This window comes from Vipera berus (assembly GCF_964194415.1).
Source record: "Vipera berus genome assembly, chromosome: 1".
Classification (NCBI taxonomy): Eukaryota; Metazoa; Chordata; class Lepidosauria; order Squamata; family Viperidae; genus Vipera; species Vipera berus.
The window spans coordinates 312,277,036-312,290,724 of record NC_138202.1 but is presented as its reverse complement, the minus strand read 5'-3'; the positions used below and the strand labels follow the sequence as shown (position 1 = coordinate 312,290,724).

Here is a 13,689-nt window from a genome sequence, read left to right as displayed (position 1 = left end):
CAACAGCCTTGCCTGTCTCATTATCACACATTATTTCATTTTGTGCATTTGAATATTTCTGAGAAAAAGGCATTGTAGGAAAAAAATAACCATAAGGAATAAGGCAGCTTTGTGAAGCACTGAAGCTTTCTGTGATACTTGGAGTCCCCAAAGATCGATTGTGAATGCAGAGTTCTAATCTTCCATGATCTCAATGAATAAGCAAATTAATTTGTTTGAAAAAGTTTGAAAAAAATATGATCAACAGAATACCCCTTATGGTTATCTCCAAGATAACAAGAGTAAAGTTCAGCCTATACTTTGTCAGTGAAACCCATAATTCTCAAAGGAATCTCTTCCATTAGACCATGCGATCTGAAAATTATTCTGTGTACATATTGGGTGTGTATGGGAGAAAATTAGTTCCTTGTCCATATAATTGGAAAAGAAGTGAGATTAGGGGTGATTATTTTCCATACTTGACTGAACTAAACAACTTGTCTACTCTATATTAGTAGATAGCTTAGAGAAAGTTTAAGATTAAACTTTGCCTTGGAGGTAGCTAACATGAAGAAAAACCCTTTCCATTTTCTTAAAGCAAATGAAGATTTTTTTATTTCACAGTATAAAAGTTTATTTTAAATGAAATACGTAAATATTGCCTTGATTCTTTAAAGAAAACCCAATCTGAAGGTTACTATAAAGCCTTTAATGGCTAGAACTAAGTGTTCAAAAGAATCATCATCATCATCATCATCATCATCATCATCATCATCAATTTAGCCATTGTCTATCCACTGCAGGATGAAGGCCTCTTCCTCATGTTTCCAACCAATATGGTCCAGAGCTTTCCTTTGCCAATTGGGCCTGCAATACTTGCTGATGTCGTTGATCCATCTGGATGCTTTTTATCAAGTGGGGTCCATTCCATGACTGCCTTGGTCCACCTGCCATCAGTTATTCTTGCTATCTGACCAGCCCATTTCCTTTTCGATTCTTTTACTCTCTTAATGATATTGTATACTTTCGTTTGTTCTATAATCCAGGTCCAGGTCTTTCTCTGGCATGTATCTTTCCATGGCTGTATCTTTCCGTGGCTTGTATCTTTCTCTTTGCGCCATGTATTTTACCCAAGAAAGAAGCCTTAAGAAACATGGTTTGTTGGAGACAGTTTAAACTGTGTTGTGATAAATGCCTTATGACAATTTTGGTATGATAGGATAGTAAAGTAAGCTCCCAAGTTGGAAATCATAGAGCAAGGATAGCATGCATAGAACCTATAATGAACAAACCTATTAGGATTGTAGACACAGAAAAAGCTGAAATCCTAATAATGGATTCTGTAAGAGCTTGTGCTAATGTATCTTAATATCCAGTCTGGTTCTCCTGAGCAAAACAAAACAAAAACATTACACAGTGGCTTTTTGTAAGAACCAGAACAGTTTTCTGATATCAAATTGCAGGTAGTTTTGTGACAATGATGATTTCTCAATTGCATGAAAAGTGTTGTCTGTTATTGTAACGTTAGTTTTGAAGAAAAAAGAAAGTTGGAAGTGCATGAAGTTAGGTGTTGCTTGAATTAGGATTCTTGCGCATGTGCATGCTTGGCCACAAAAATATCAGAATAGAAATATCATTTTAGTCTCTTAAATAAAGAGGTGAGATTGACAGGCAGAAACCATTTTTGTTAGTATAGATTCTGAAGAAGAATGCATTTCCTTAGTTTTAACATTTATTTTAATGCATAAGGTTCAAATTTAGTGTCCATCTTTTCTGACAAAAAAAGGGAAGATGTAAATCCTGGAACAAAATTAACAGGAAGATTGTTGTAGATGGGACGAAAGATTTCTTTGGTATATATTTTGTATACTTTTGTGCTTTTTCTCAGTGAAGTACTCTTGTAAAAGGTGAATGAACAATTGATTATGCTGTGAATATATCAGAACATATGAATTGATATATTGTATAAATATGATTCTTTCATAAGGAGCAGGAGAAGATTGAGAACTAGTTAAGAAAGAACTATTGCTCAGTGGCTAAAATTCATATTCTGGGTGTTGTGCTTCTGGCATCTCCAGAATGGTTGGGAAAAATGCCTGTTTGAAAAATGTACTGTCAGTTAGTGGTAGTCTATTCTTATGACTTGCCATTTTATTTTATTTTATTATTTTATTTTATTTTATTATTTTATTTTATTTTATTTTATTTTATTTTATTTTATTTTATTATTTTATTATATTTTATTTTATTTTATTTTATTATTTTATTTTATTTTATTTTATTTTATTATTTTATTTTATTTTATTTTATTATTTTATTTTATTTTATTTTATTTTATTTTATTTTATTATTTTATTATTTTATTTTATTTTATTTTATTTTATTTTATTTTATTATTTTATTTATTTTATTTTATTTTATTTTATTTTATTTTATTATTTTATTTTATTATTTTATTTTATTTTATTTTATTTTATTTTATTTTATTTTATTATTTATTATTTTTATTTTATTATTTTATTTTATTTTATTTTATTTTATTTTATTTTATTTTATTATTATTTTATTATTTTATTTTATTTTATTATTTTATTTTATTTTATTTTATATTTTTATCCCAACTTTATTACTTTATACATAACTGAAGGTGATGAGTATGCTTGATACTCCTTCCTATTTTCCCCATAATAACAATTCTATGAAGTGGGTTGGACTAAAATAAAAGGACTAGCCCAGTTAGCCAGCAGGCTTTCATACCTAAAGTGGGACTAGAACTCCCAGTCTCTTGGTTTCTAGGCCAGCACTTTAACTACTACACCAAATTGGCTCTGTATATACTGTATATATTAAAAAATCTTCATATAGTGCCAGTTGATACAAATGCAGATATCCTCAAATTCTCTTCTGAACGATCCATACATAAGTAAGGCAGAGAACTGTTAGAAATACAGTAATAGAAAAGCAAATGGTTGCTTGGGTTTATGGCTACCATTTTTTATTATATAAATGTCTTAGCTGATATGAATGAAATGGCTTCATTATTGAGAGCTGGCATTTGAGTAAGATTTATTGCAATATTAAAACTTTTTGATGGTTGGAAGGGGGAGAGCTTTTTCACTATGCAGAATTACATTAGTTGGTTGGGCTTCAAATGTATTCTGCAATCTATGTTTTTTTTATTTTTGTCTATGATATATTACTGAGAGTAAAGGTTGCTTTATTGATGTGATATACAAAGGTTATTATATCAATATATTGCAGAGAAAATGCAAGGAAAGGAGAGTGCAGAGGAAATATTATCTGAAGCTTTTTCCAATAAGTGGCACCATGGTGTTCTGAAGTGGGTATCTCCATCCCACTCACTGTGGAGACAGGGCTAAAAAGGTTGTGAGGGCTGTTTTGTCTCAATTTTTCTCAGCCATTCACCTCAGCAGTGCCAATGGCCAGCAATGTAATTTTGTGCACATCTGACTCAGATGCCTTCTTTCAGACTAGTCACAAAGGGAAGAGGAAAAACTTTTCTTGGATGAGGGAAAGGATCAGCATCCAGACCCCAAATCTACCAGACCATTTAAAAAAGTAGAAGTCCCATAATTATTCAGGAAAGTCAACAGTATCATAGGCCTGAAAGATCCATAACCACTCATGGCTGTTTATTCTCTGATGGCGGGGACTCTCTGTGTTCATAAACTCTCCATCTAAAAAGACCTGGAGGCAACATGAGTAAAAGCAAAAAGTTACCTAATCAGGTGTGTAGACATTAGGCATCTTAACATTAGCCTTTAGGGTTAGGTTTACTAACACATACATGGGGCAACTTAGGTAAACAAAAGCTTCCTAATTTTTAAAATAGTTTTTTAAACAATGGATGTATCTGGATGTATGATTGCTGCAAGTTTAGAGGTGTTCCTCATAACTATGCCGTAAAATCTTAGGCATAACTGCATAGACCTACCTAATATTAACATTCATAATGAAGTATAGTGAAGAGATACAAAATCATGGCTTAAAATGGATTTACAAGTTGTGCCTTGTGGGTAATTAAAGTTATATTACACCTGTTTTGCTGCTGGTGGTGGTAGAAACATTTTTAGCAGCTTCTTTGCCCCTGTGGGTGTTCTGCATGTGAGACAAGAGATATTTTCTTCCTATACTAATTTCATTCAATTTTATAAAAATAACTTCTTTAAATTTTATTTACAAATTACTTTAATTTTAATCAAGTGGCTGACATTTTACAAAATTAACAAATGTTAAATTGCTTTGCATTTTAATTAATTCCGTGGGTACAATCTAATGGTTAATCCAATTCATACAGTAAACCATAAGTACTTAACCAGGGTATTGAGCAAAAAAGGGGATTTGCTATGAACTTCAACATTTCATAATGCTTTTTATTAAATCAATACATTACTTCAACAGAATAACAGAGTTGGAAGGGACCTTGGAGGCCTTCTAGCCCAACCCCTTGCTCTAGTCCAAATCCCATACTTTGATTATGGTCAGGCCTTGTTAATATGATCTAAATGTATAAAAGGTTCTAGCAATAAAACAAGTGCTACGTTTGTTGGTTTGAGAACTAATATCAGAGAAAGAATATTGTATATTTCTGTTACCATTGGGTCTTGGGAGTATGGAAGTTATATCATCGTTATATACCTTTATATACCATCTTTATATACTTTGGCATGCCCATGAGCTTTCAAACCCAAATTCCTCAGGGTGCCTGGCTGAGGAATTCTGGGAGTTGAAGTCCACATGTCATAAAAGGGCCAGGTTTGAAGACCCCTGCTTTAAAGCTTCACAACTCTAAATACGCTAAGAATACAGAGTTGCTTGCAAAGCCTTTCCTGCTATCTTCAATCATAGGTGCATCATAGAGAAAGCTCGATCACATCATGGAAGCTCCTACAATTCAGCCCCTGTGCTGTACCAGCACCCAAAAGTTCAGTGTGCAAAGGTTTTGCCCAGAAATCCCAATCTTCATCACTTTCTTTGCCAGAAAATTTGGAAGAAATCCATTACAATAGCCATGATTTTTTATTTATTGTCTACCCCACCCTAAAGACAACAGCACTTAACGGCTATCATTATAGTGCTACATCCACTGTATGCTACATTGCTGAGAGATAATTGGTTTCTCAAGGCTACTCAGTGAATTCTATGATCTTGTCCTTTCACTAAAATAGGAGGTATGGCTGCCTTTTTTTTGACTTAGAGACCGCCAGATGTAAATGCCCAGAAAAACAGCTTGCCTAATTCCTAAGAGGGCACCAGTTTGGGGACAATTGCTTTAGAACAAGGATAGGCAACCTTGGCTCTTTTATGATTCCTGGACTTCAACTCCCAGAATTCCTGAGCCAGCATGGCTGGCTCAGGAATTCTGGGAATTGAAGTCCACGAATCATAAAAGAGCCAAGGTTGCCTACCCGTGCTCTAGAAGCAGATTCCTGTTTCCTACATGAAGAGGAGATGTATCTCCTTTCAGAATGGAAATGGCAGGTGCTGACTGTGGAATTCCTTCCCTGAATTCACCAAAATGAATGCGCTTTCAGCTAAATACCTACCTGTGTGGGCTTGACAGAAATTGCTGTGCCTGTTATGAAATTTCTATTGTCACCACTGTGGTCTTGTTTTACGTTTTGTCCTTTTGTATGTTGTTATTAGTGTGTTTTATTTTTCTTTGGAATTACTAGGAATTGGTTTAATTCAGCCAATTAGATTGCTCCTCTAGCCAAGTGAGGGTAGTGATAGTGAGTGGAAGCATGCATCATACTTGTAATAACTATTTCTGGAAAAAGCCACAGTGATTGGCTACAGGTTTTATGAACCACAATAGCTGGTTCATGCAGCATGTTAAACTTAAACTGTTTATGGTTTAGCATGATGGGTGAACTCAGCAGCTGTATTGTGTTTGGAAGATAAACATTTGACAGTCCTGATTGCTGTGGCAAACTGGTATGTCTAGTAACGTCTAGATCAGGGGTGTCAAACTCAATTTCATTGAGGGCTGCATTAGCATTGCAGTTGCCCTCAAGGGGCCAGGTGGGTATGGCCAGGGTGGGTGTGGCTAGAGTGCATATGGCCTACTGGGTGGGTGTGGCCAGCTCTACATGGTTTGCATCAAGGGTGCCTATGCGGGCCTGGGCAGGAGTGGGACAGATCTGAGGGTCTCTGGCAGAAGGAGGGTCTCTGGGCGAGGGCCAAGGCAGTGGGGGCCGTTCCCTTACTGTTTCCAGGATGGCTTTGTGGGCCACATGAAACCACTTTGCGGGCCGGATCCGGCCCCCGGGCCTTGTGTTTGACATGTCTGGTCTAGATAATTGGGGAAAGATGTTCTGTTATGGTCTGAGTCATCTTGCAAATGCAAGTTTGAAAGGTTTTTTGATGTTTTAACTGTGCTTACCTTTCATTCAGAAGTTGGTGTTGTTTTTGAAGAAACAGAGGCCTGCGACTGGTGGAGTTTGGGTGCTCTTCTCTTTGAACTCCTTACTGGAATGGTAGGGTGTACCTTTAAAGAAAAAGTATGCCATGTTCTGAAATTCCACAGAAAATTGGGGAATTAGTTCTAGGCTGTAAATATCCAAAGGCAGCTAAGATGTTTTGTTCACATCTAGGGGACATCAGGATTTTTGCAGCCTAGAGAGCATTAATAATATCATAGTATAAAAATAACAAAAATATAGGATAGGAACTTTCATATTGTAAGAAAGAAACGCAGTACAATTGAAGATACTATTTTTTTATTAATTTATGTATTTATTTCCTGCCTTTATTATTTTTACAAATAACTCAAGGTAATGAGTAATTTGTAAATCATCTTCTCCTATTTTGCTCACAACAACAATTCTGTGAGGTGGGTTGGAGTGAGAGAGTTGTTCAACTAGCTTTCATGGCTAAGGTGGGACTTGAACTCATGGTCTCCTACCTTCTAGCCTGGCACCTTAACCACTAGACCAAGCTGGTACTCTACCACATACAACATTTGTTGAATAAACTACAGATGGCCAGGTTCTTACAATGTGCTAAGCCATAAACAGTGGTCTATACCACTAGTAGTTCACAAAGTATTTTAAACTGAAACTGAACATATTATGACTTAGCATGGTGATGAACCCAGACATATATTTTTCTTACAAGGAAAAAAATAGTGCTTTATTTTATTATGATGCTGTCAATAGGGCATGCTATTGGGGCTCAGAGTACATAATGTGTTTCTGGGGCCAAAAATATGGATGGAAAAGAAGTATTCCCTTTGAAATGTAACACTGAGGAACAAGAAGTAATTAACAATGAATGCAGGTTGCTGGGGTACACTGTGGAAGTGAATTCATGAAAAAGATGTATCTTATTTCATTGTTCCTCATTTGAATAGAACAGAATTTAAATGTTTTGTATTTGGCCCATCTTTATAGATCTTTTAAGACTTCAGGAAGATATAGTAAGATGCAAAGGGATTTTTTTTAAAAAAACAACATTTACTTGGCATACCTGTTTGGTTCAACTTAGGACCATACTTTGTATTCAACAAATCAATCTTTCCCCCCAATTACATCCTCCTTCCCCCTGGTGAAAGGGTTAAATTATGTAGGAAGAAGGCATGTCTTTTTGTTGGAAGGAGGGGCCCATTGGCTTCTTCCCCTCTGCTTCTTCTGAAAGAAAATGATGTTCCCTAAAGCAGGGGTCCCCAACCTCTGGGCTGCAGCTCACTAGTGGGCCATTAGCTATTTACAACTGGGCCATGGAAATGGCAGGTGAGCATGCACACGTGCATCCCCATTTGTGTGAGTGGCAGCCACATGTGCTTGCCGCTTGCACAAATGGAGCTGCACACCATGCATGTGCTAGGCAACCACTCGTGCAGAACCAACCCTTCCCCCCCTTGTCGGTTGCAAAGCAGGAAAGGTTGGGAAACTGTGTTCTAAAGTAGGGGTGTCCAATCTTGGTAACTTTTAAGTCTTGTGGACTTCAACTCCCAGAATTGGCTGGCTGGGGGATTCTGGAAGTTGAAGTCCACAAGTTTTAAAGATGCCAAGGTTGGATACCCCACTCCTAACGTGTTTCTGTATATTTCCTCTTGCTAGTCTTGGTGTATGTTGAAATACAATTTCCACTATCCCTAAAGCTGATGAGAATTTGGGTGGGTTATGTCTGTATAAAAGAACATAATTAGGTTGGGTAACCTGCCTAAGAAATGGAGCAGAGGTCTGTACCTCCTTGATCCTCATTCCCCCATTCACATTTTGAGATTCCATTATTGTTAGAGCTTTTCACAGAGGTCATAATTACCTGTTTGAATTGTGTACCTTAGCTTGCACCTCCATTTTTTCCCATCTCACAACAGGAATGAGATTTTAGGCTTGCATAGTGAATATTCAAAAGGTGAAGCTCCCAAACCAATGCAAATCTGCACTGTTCTGTTCTGCTGATAATCAGTTCTATTACACCTGATTAACTAGCTCACCTAGTTGAATTACAACGTCTTTCATTTCCAGTAAGCAATATCAGTCACTTTCTGGTTAAGAGTTATGGAAATATTAACATAGATTGAGGAGGATTACTTTTTGAATATAGTAACATGCATCTCCATTCTTTATCATAACATGAACTTTAATATGATGCATTTCTTGATGGTTTGCCATAGAATCTCTTGGAGTGCCACCCAGCAGGAATAAATACTCATACCTGTTTAAACTTACCTGATCACATTTCAGAAGAAGCCAGATCCCTCCTTCAACAGGTAAATTCTTGATGAATGTGTACAAATGTTGTACTCCTTGCTACGGCTAAAGTCAGATTAACATATGGCATATATTTTACTGAATATATAAAAATGTAATGGATTTTTTTCACTTAGTGGAATTGACAACCCCTTATCACCTTACACTGTTAATAAAATTAGCTTTGTTCTTTTTATACTTGATGTTGTAAAAGGTTTCCTATCTTTCCTATTTATCTTTGGAAACTTTTATAAAGGATTTGGGAATAATGTTTAAATTCAGCATCTGAAAATGTGCTAATAGGATTGTGGTTTATATTAGTGTCCCCAGTAGCTACATCTTCTTAGTAAAATTCTGCTTAATATGTAAACAAGTAAAGAAACTAAACTATTAATGCGTAGGGTAGAAATGTCTTACAGTTACACAATTATAAAAAATAGGAGCTATTTTGTCAGGAAAAGGTGAACAAACAGTGGACTTAATTATTTAATTTTGGAAAGGAGAAAAGGAATGATTGAGCAGTATATAAGACCTATCCATCTGTTGTCACCAAATATAGCTTGGGCACAAAACTGCTGCAGAAATCCATTGATTTATCCTTAATTATCTCTCCTGACATAGACAATTTGGGAGTAAAGGTATATTTTTAATATTAAAGTTAGCATAATGTATTAGGATTTAGAAACATACTAAAACTTGGTTAGTTTAACAAACTTTGATGATGGAGCCAAACTGATTTAGATATGTCCTCTTGTTTGAATGTTATGGTTCTTATGTTTTTAAAAACTGTTACTATTGTGTGGTTATTTTTATTGTTTTAATCTATTTATGTAGATAGGATTATAAACCATTTATAGTCAGTATTCAGTGGGAGTAGTAGAGATTTACTTACTAGAATAAATAAATAAGAATTAAAAGTGTACATGTGCTGTTAAGACCACAATGACTTCATCTAGTTACTAGGCTCATAGAACGGATATTTTATACGCTACCTCAGAAAGGAGACTGAAAATGAATGGAAATTTACCATTGGCATCTTTGGGAGTTTATTAAAGCAATACATAGCAACTTGCACTTTATGCCAGACCGCTTGTTATTTTCCCTCCTCCCCCAGGTTCAAGGTTACCCATGTCCAAAAGGAAGTGTTTCATCTCTGGGCTGCATGTGGCTGACTTTACAGTTGAAGAGTCTGCTCCATTGGCTAGTAAATCAATTTTCTTTTGTGTGTCTTTCTAAGGAAACTACCATTCATTTTTGAGGAAGCTTTGTCAGGAAAAGGAAAAAGGGGCTCTTGGCATAGCTAGTCATTTGTCATTATGACTTTCCTTTTCCACCTCCTCGCAGGTTGCTTGGGTCAGCCCATCACAGAATGTCTAGGAGAGGAACAGTGTTCAGATACATGCCAAATGTGTCCCATGACATGGATTTCAGAATCACTGACCTCACTGAAAAAATAACACCCCACCCCGATCTAGCCAGCTAGAAGCTACGTACTTCAGAGCCATTATTATTATTATTATTGTTATTCCTTATTTTGATTACCTGAAGATACACGTGAAATTCTGGAGGCTCTCTTAATTGACATCAAATTTCTCGAAAGCTGCCCCAGTTAGCATAATAACCAGTCTCTTTTTGAACTATGCAGCTTTAATGCAGCTTATTTTGCATTTTCTTTCTCATATTAAAACTTTTTTCCTTGTAACAGGGAAAGCCTTCAGAACATAAATGTCTTTGTACTTAACTTTTCCACCTGGTATCAGTTGTTATATTTTCCAGAAGACGGCCGAGTGGCTGTTTTCTGACTGCTTATCTACTAACTCATGTATATTCACAAAGAAGGCTTGTTTTGTTATCTGAGTTATTTTACTAAGTGAGGTTAGAGCAATTTTAAGTGGCAGAGCCAACTTAAGATGTGCAAATGAATACATTTTATGGGGAAATTTCTCACTTTGATTATTAGATGTATGCATATGAAGGCATGCGCCCAAAATAATACCAGAGACAACTGCATTATGCTAGTTCCCTTTAAAGGAAACTTAGAAATGAAATTATTCTTTTGAACTGCTTATGTGACAGACTCATAAGAAGGAAGAAATGTAAACTTCAGTTCCTTTATCCTTTGTAAATATTTTTATGCTTTGCTGGTTACTTCCTTTCAAACATTTTCCATCAGAAGTTGCAGATAAGAAGAGTTCACTTCACTTTCTATGTATATATTCATCTCCCTTTTGACTTTATTGTGGATTTTATTTTATTTTTTTTAAAAAAACTACTTAGTATTATTACTACTAATAATCAATCGTACTGTTTCTTTACATTTCATTTGTGAGACTTTAGCTGCCAAAGCTCCTTGGGCCTCTTTGAAGACTTTTTTTAGATAAATATTTTAATTGTCTGAAAAGCATCAGCTCATCTTACTTTCCTCTGTCTGATCTGATCACATTGGTTTCCACTGAAACCCTATACTGGGGCTATCCATCAAGTTATATTTTTATCTTTTTCCATATGATTTAAACAAATATTTCTTGCATGTAGGGCAAATTGGGATATATTTTGTGACATACCTTCATTGTATATTGAGACTCCTGGCAACTGCCTGGATGTAGTCCCTGCAGTTTTCTTGGCAGGATTTCAGAAGTCCTTTGCCATTGCCTCCTTCCTAGGGCTGAGAGAGAATGACTGGCCCAAGGACACCCAGATGGCTTTGTGCCTAAAGTAGGGCCAGAACTCACAGTCTCCTGGTTTCTAGCCTGATGTCTTAAACACTGGGTGTCTCACACACCTTCATTAAAATCAGGTAAAAGGAAATTTAGTTTTCATCTAAACTAAGCGGAGACGGTCGATCTTTTTTCATTGTATTTCTTGTAGGCTGATAAATATAAGAGGCAGCATAAAAGATAATACCTCTGAAAATGACCCCAGGGTGTTTTAATACAACAGGTATTTGCTGATATATTCTTTTTCTTCCTCTTATTCTGCATTTACGAACCCCTTAAGTGGAATGTTCAAGATTATTTCAGAAACAGCTAATGCTTAAAGGAGCTGATATTGATAGCTTGAAAGAAAATGAACCACAATTAACTGCCATTAATAAGTCTTGCATATAATGTAATAGCTTCTTTTAGATGTCTTCCTAGCCTCCCCCAAATATTGGAAAATAATGTAAAGGTGTTCATCGATCAGCAGGCTAGTCCTCTGGGATAAACGTTGGTGTTGTGGGAGAAGCTGGCAAAAGAAGATCAAGTTTGAAACAGGCTAGATTCAGCTGGGAAGCAGTAGAGGGAAAAAAAAAGCAGAAGAAACTCTCAGATATATCCATATGGGAGAGGTCATTGACAACAGCTTGAAATCCTGCTCTTCTAACTCCACCTTCCTCCTCCTTCATCTTGATTCGGAGCAGAACCTATGCAGTTCACTCTGTGTTTCCTGGTGCACATACGCAGAGAAAGCCACACGAAGAAGAGGATAAACGTACACTTAAGTAGATGCAACATGTTACTTATAAAATTAAAAATAGATGCCCTCCTATGTATCTTTTTAGTAAAGAAAAGAATTCCAGAAGCTATACTCTACCTTCCTCAGTACATTTACATTAGTAGCCCACCTTTTATCTGAAATACTTTAATTCTGCATGGTTTCACGAGTTATGACAAGTAGTGTTTTCGTATTTCATTTTTATTACATATTTACTCGGATAAATTAATGTGTTCTCCGTTAGCCTAAAAACATTATACTTCAGGAGTCTAGGCCTTACAAGCAATGTGCAAAATTCCAGTGCAGCTTAAGTTTCACATGTCTATGGAGATTCTCAGTCATCCAGGTCATAGTTGTCCCAAAGGTGCTTTTTTTCATGAGGCAACTGGACGTTCTTGTTTTTCTTAAAGATGTTTCGCTTCTCAGCCAAGAAGCTTCTTCAGGTCTGACTGGATGGTGGGGAATGGCAGGATTTATACTCCTTGCAGACACCTGGTCATTTGCATTCTTTTAGCAAGTCATTGAAGCCCCTGGAGGCTTATCTGTGTCGTCAGGGTCACCTTAGTAGTTCATATGTGTTTGGAGCCTTCTTGGAACTGTTGAAAGGACTGTGTTGTACATTGGAGATAGATGATGTCGTATCCTCCCCCCCCCTCTGTTGAGAGAGGGCTGTTGAATTTTGACATAGATGGTCTCTTTGAACCCTCTTTCAAACCAGCTGTCCTCTTTGTCCAGAATGTGGACTTTTCTGTCTTCGAAAGAGTGGTCTTTGTCTTTTAAAGGCAGATGGACTGCTGAGTCTGGTCCTGATGGGTTTGTTCTCCTATGTTGTGCCATGCTTGAGTTTCACATTTAATCAAGTTTACTAAAAACAAATCTGAATATGATGAGAGAGCCACAAGCATAAAGTTACGTACTGGTCTGCTTAAATATATAATAGATGACCACATATAATTATGTTTAGAGATTGGATAATATACAGATATTGTAAAATTAATGTCAGTATAGGTAGTCCTTGACTTAAAACCATTGGTTTAATGACAAAGTTATGATGGCCTTGGACTTTTGACCTGTACTCCCAGTTAAGGTGATTGCAGCAGCCCCAAAGTCATCACAATTTGGGGGCTTGGCAATTGGCTCACATTTATGATTGGTTGCACCATCTGCAGTCACATAATCACAATTTGCAACCTAGGCAGTTGCTTAGGGAAAGTGAAAAATAGCAAGGATATAGCCAGTCCTTTCTTGTCAAATCATCTTGCAAATTTGTTACACTGTTTACAGAAGTCTATGGAATATTCTTTATTGGCAATTAAATATACACACAGCTTCTGATAACAAATTCAAGATAAGTTGTAATTGTAAATCTTTCATTAAAATAACATGAAGCATATTATAAACTCAAAGGTTTCTGTGTAGAAAATACTTGAACTTACAAAAAAGTCTGGAGAGATACTTTACTCTTTACTCTCCTACCATCAGGTACGAGATATAGGAGTATAGCCAGCCGTACCAA

The 13,689-nt window shown here is 36.1% G+C and overlaps 1 protein-coding gene across 2 annotated transcripts in view; it reads left to right on the top strand.

The window, feature by feature from the left end:
- The window catches only part of RPS6KC1 (ribosomal protein S6 kinase C1), a 100,441-nt gene that overhangs the window by 82,576 nt on the left and 4,176 nt on the right, over window positions 1–13,689 (top strand). For both annotated transcript variants that reach the window (XM_081323475.1, XM_081323474.1), the window contains 2 exons: window positions 6,397–6,479; window positions 8,624–8,719. In XM_081323475.1, coding sequence (XP_081179601.1) covers window positions 6,397–6,479; window positions 8,624–8,719 — 179 coding nt within the window. The remainder of the gene's footprint in view (window positions 1–6,396; window positions 6,480–8,623; window positions 8,720–13,689) is intronic.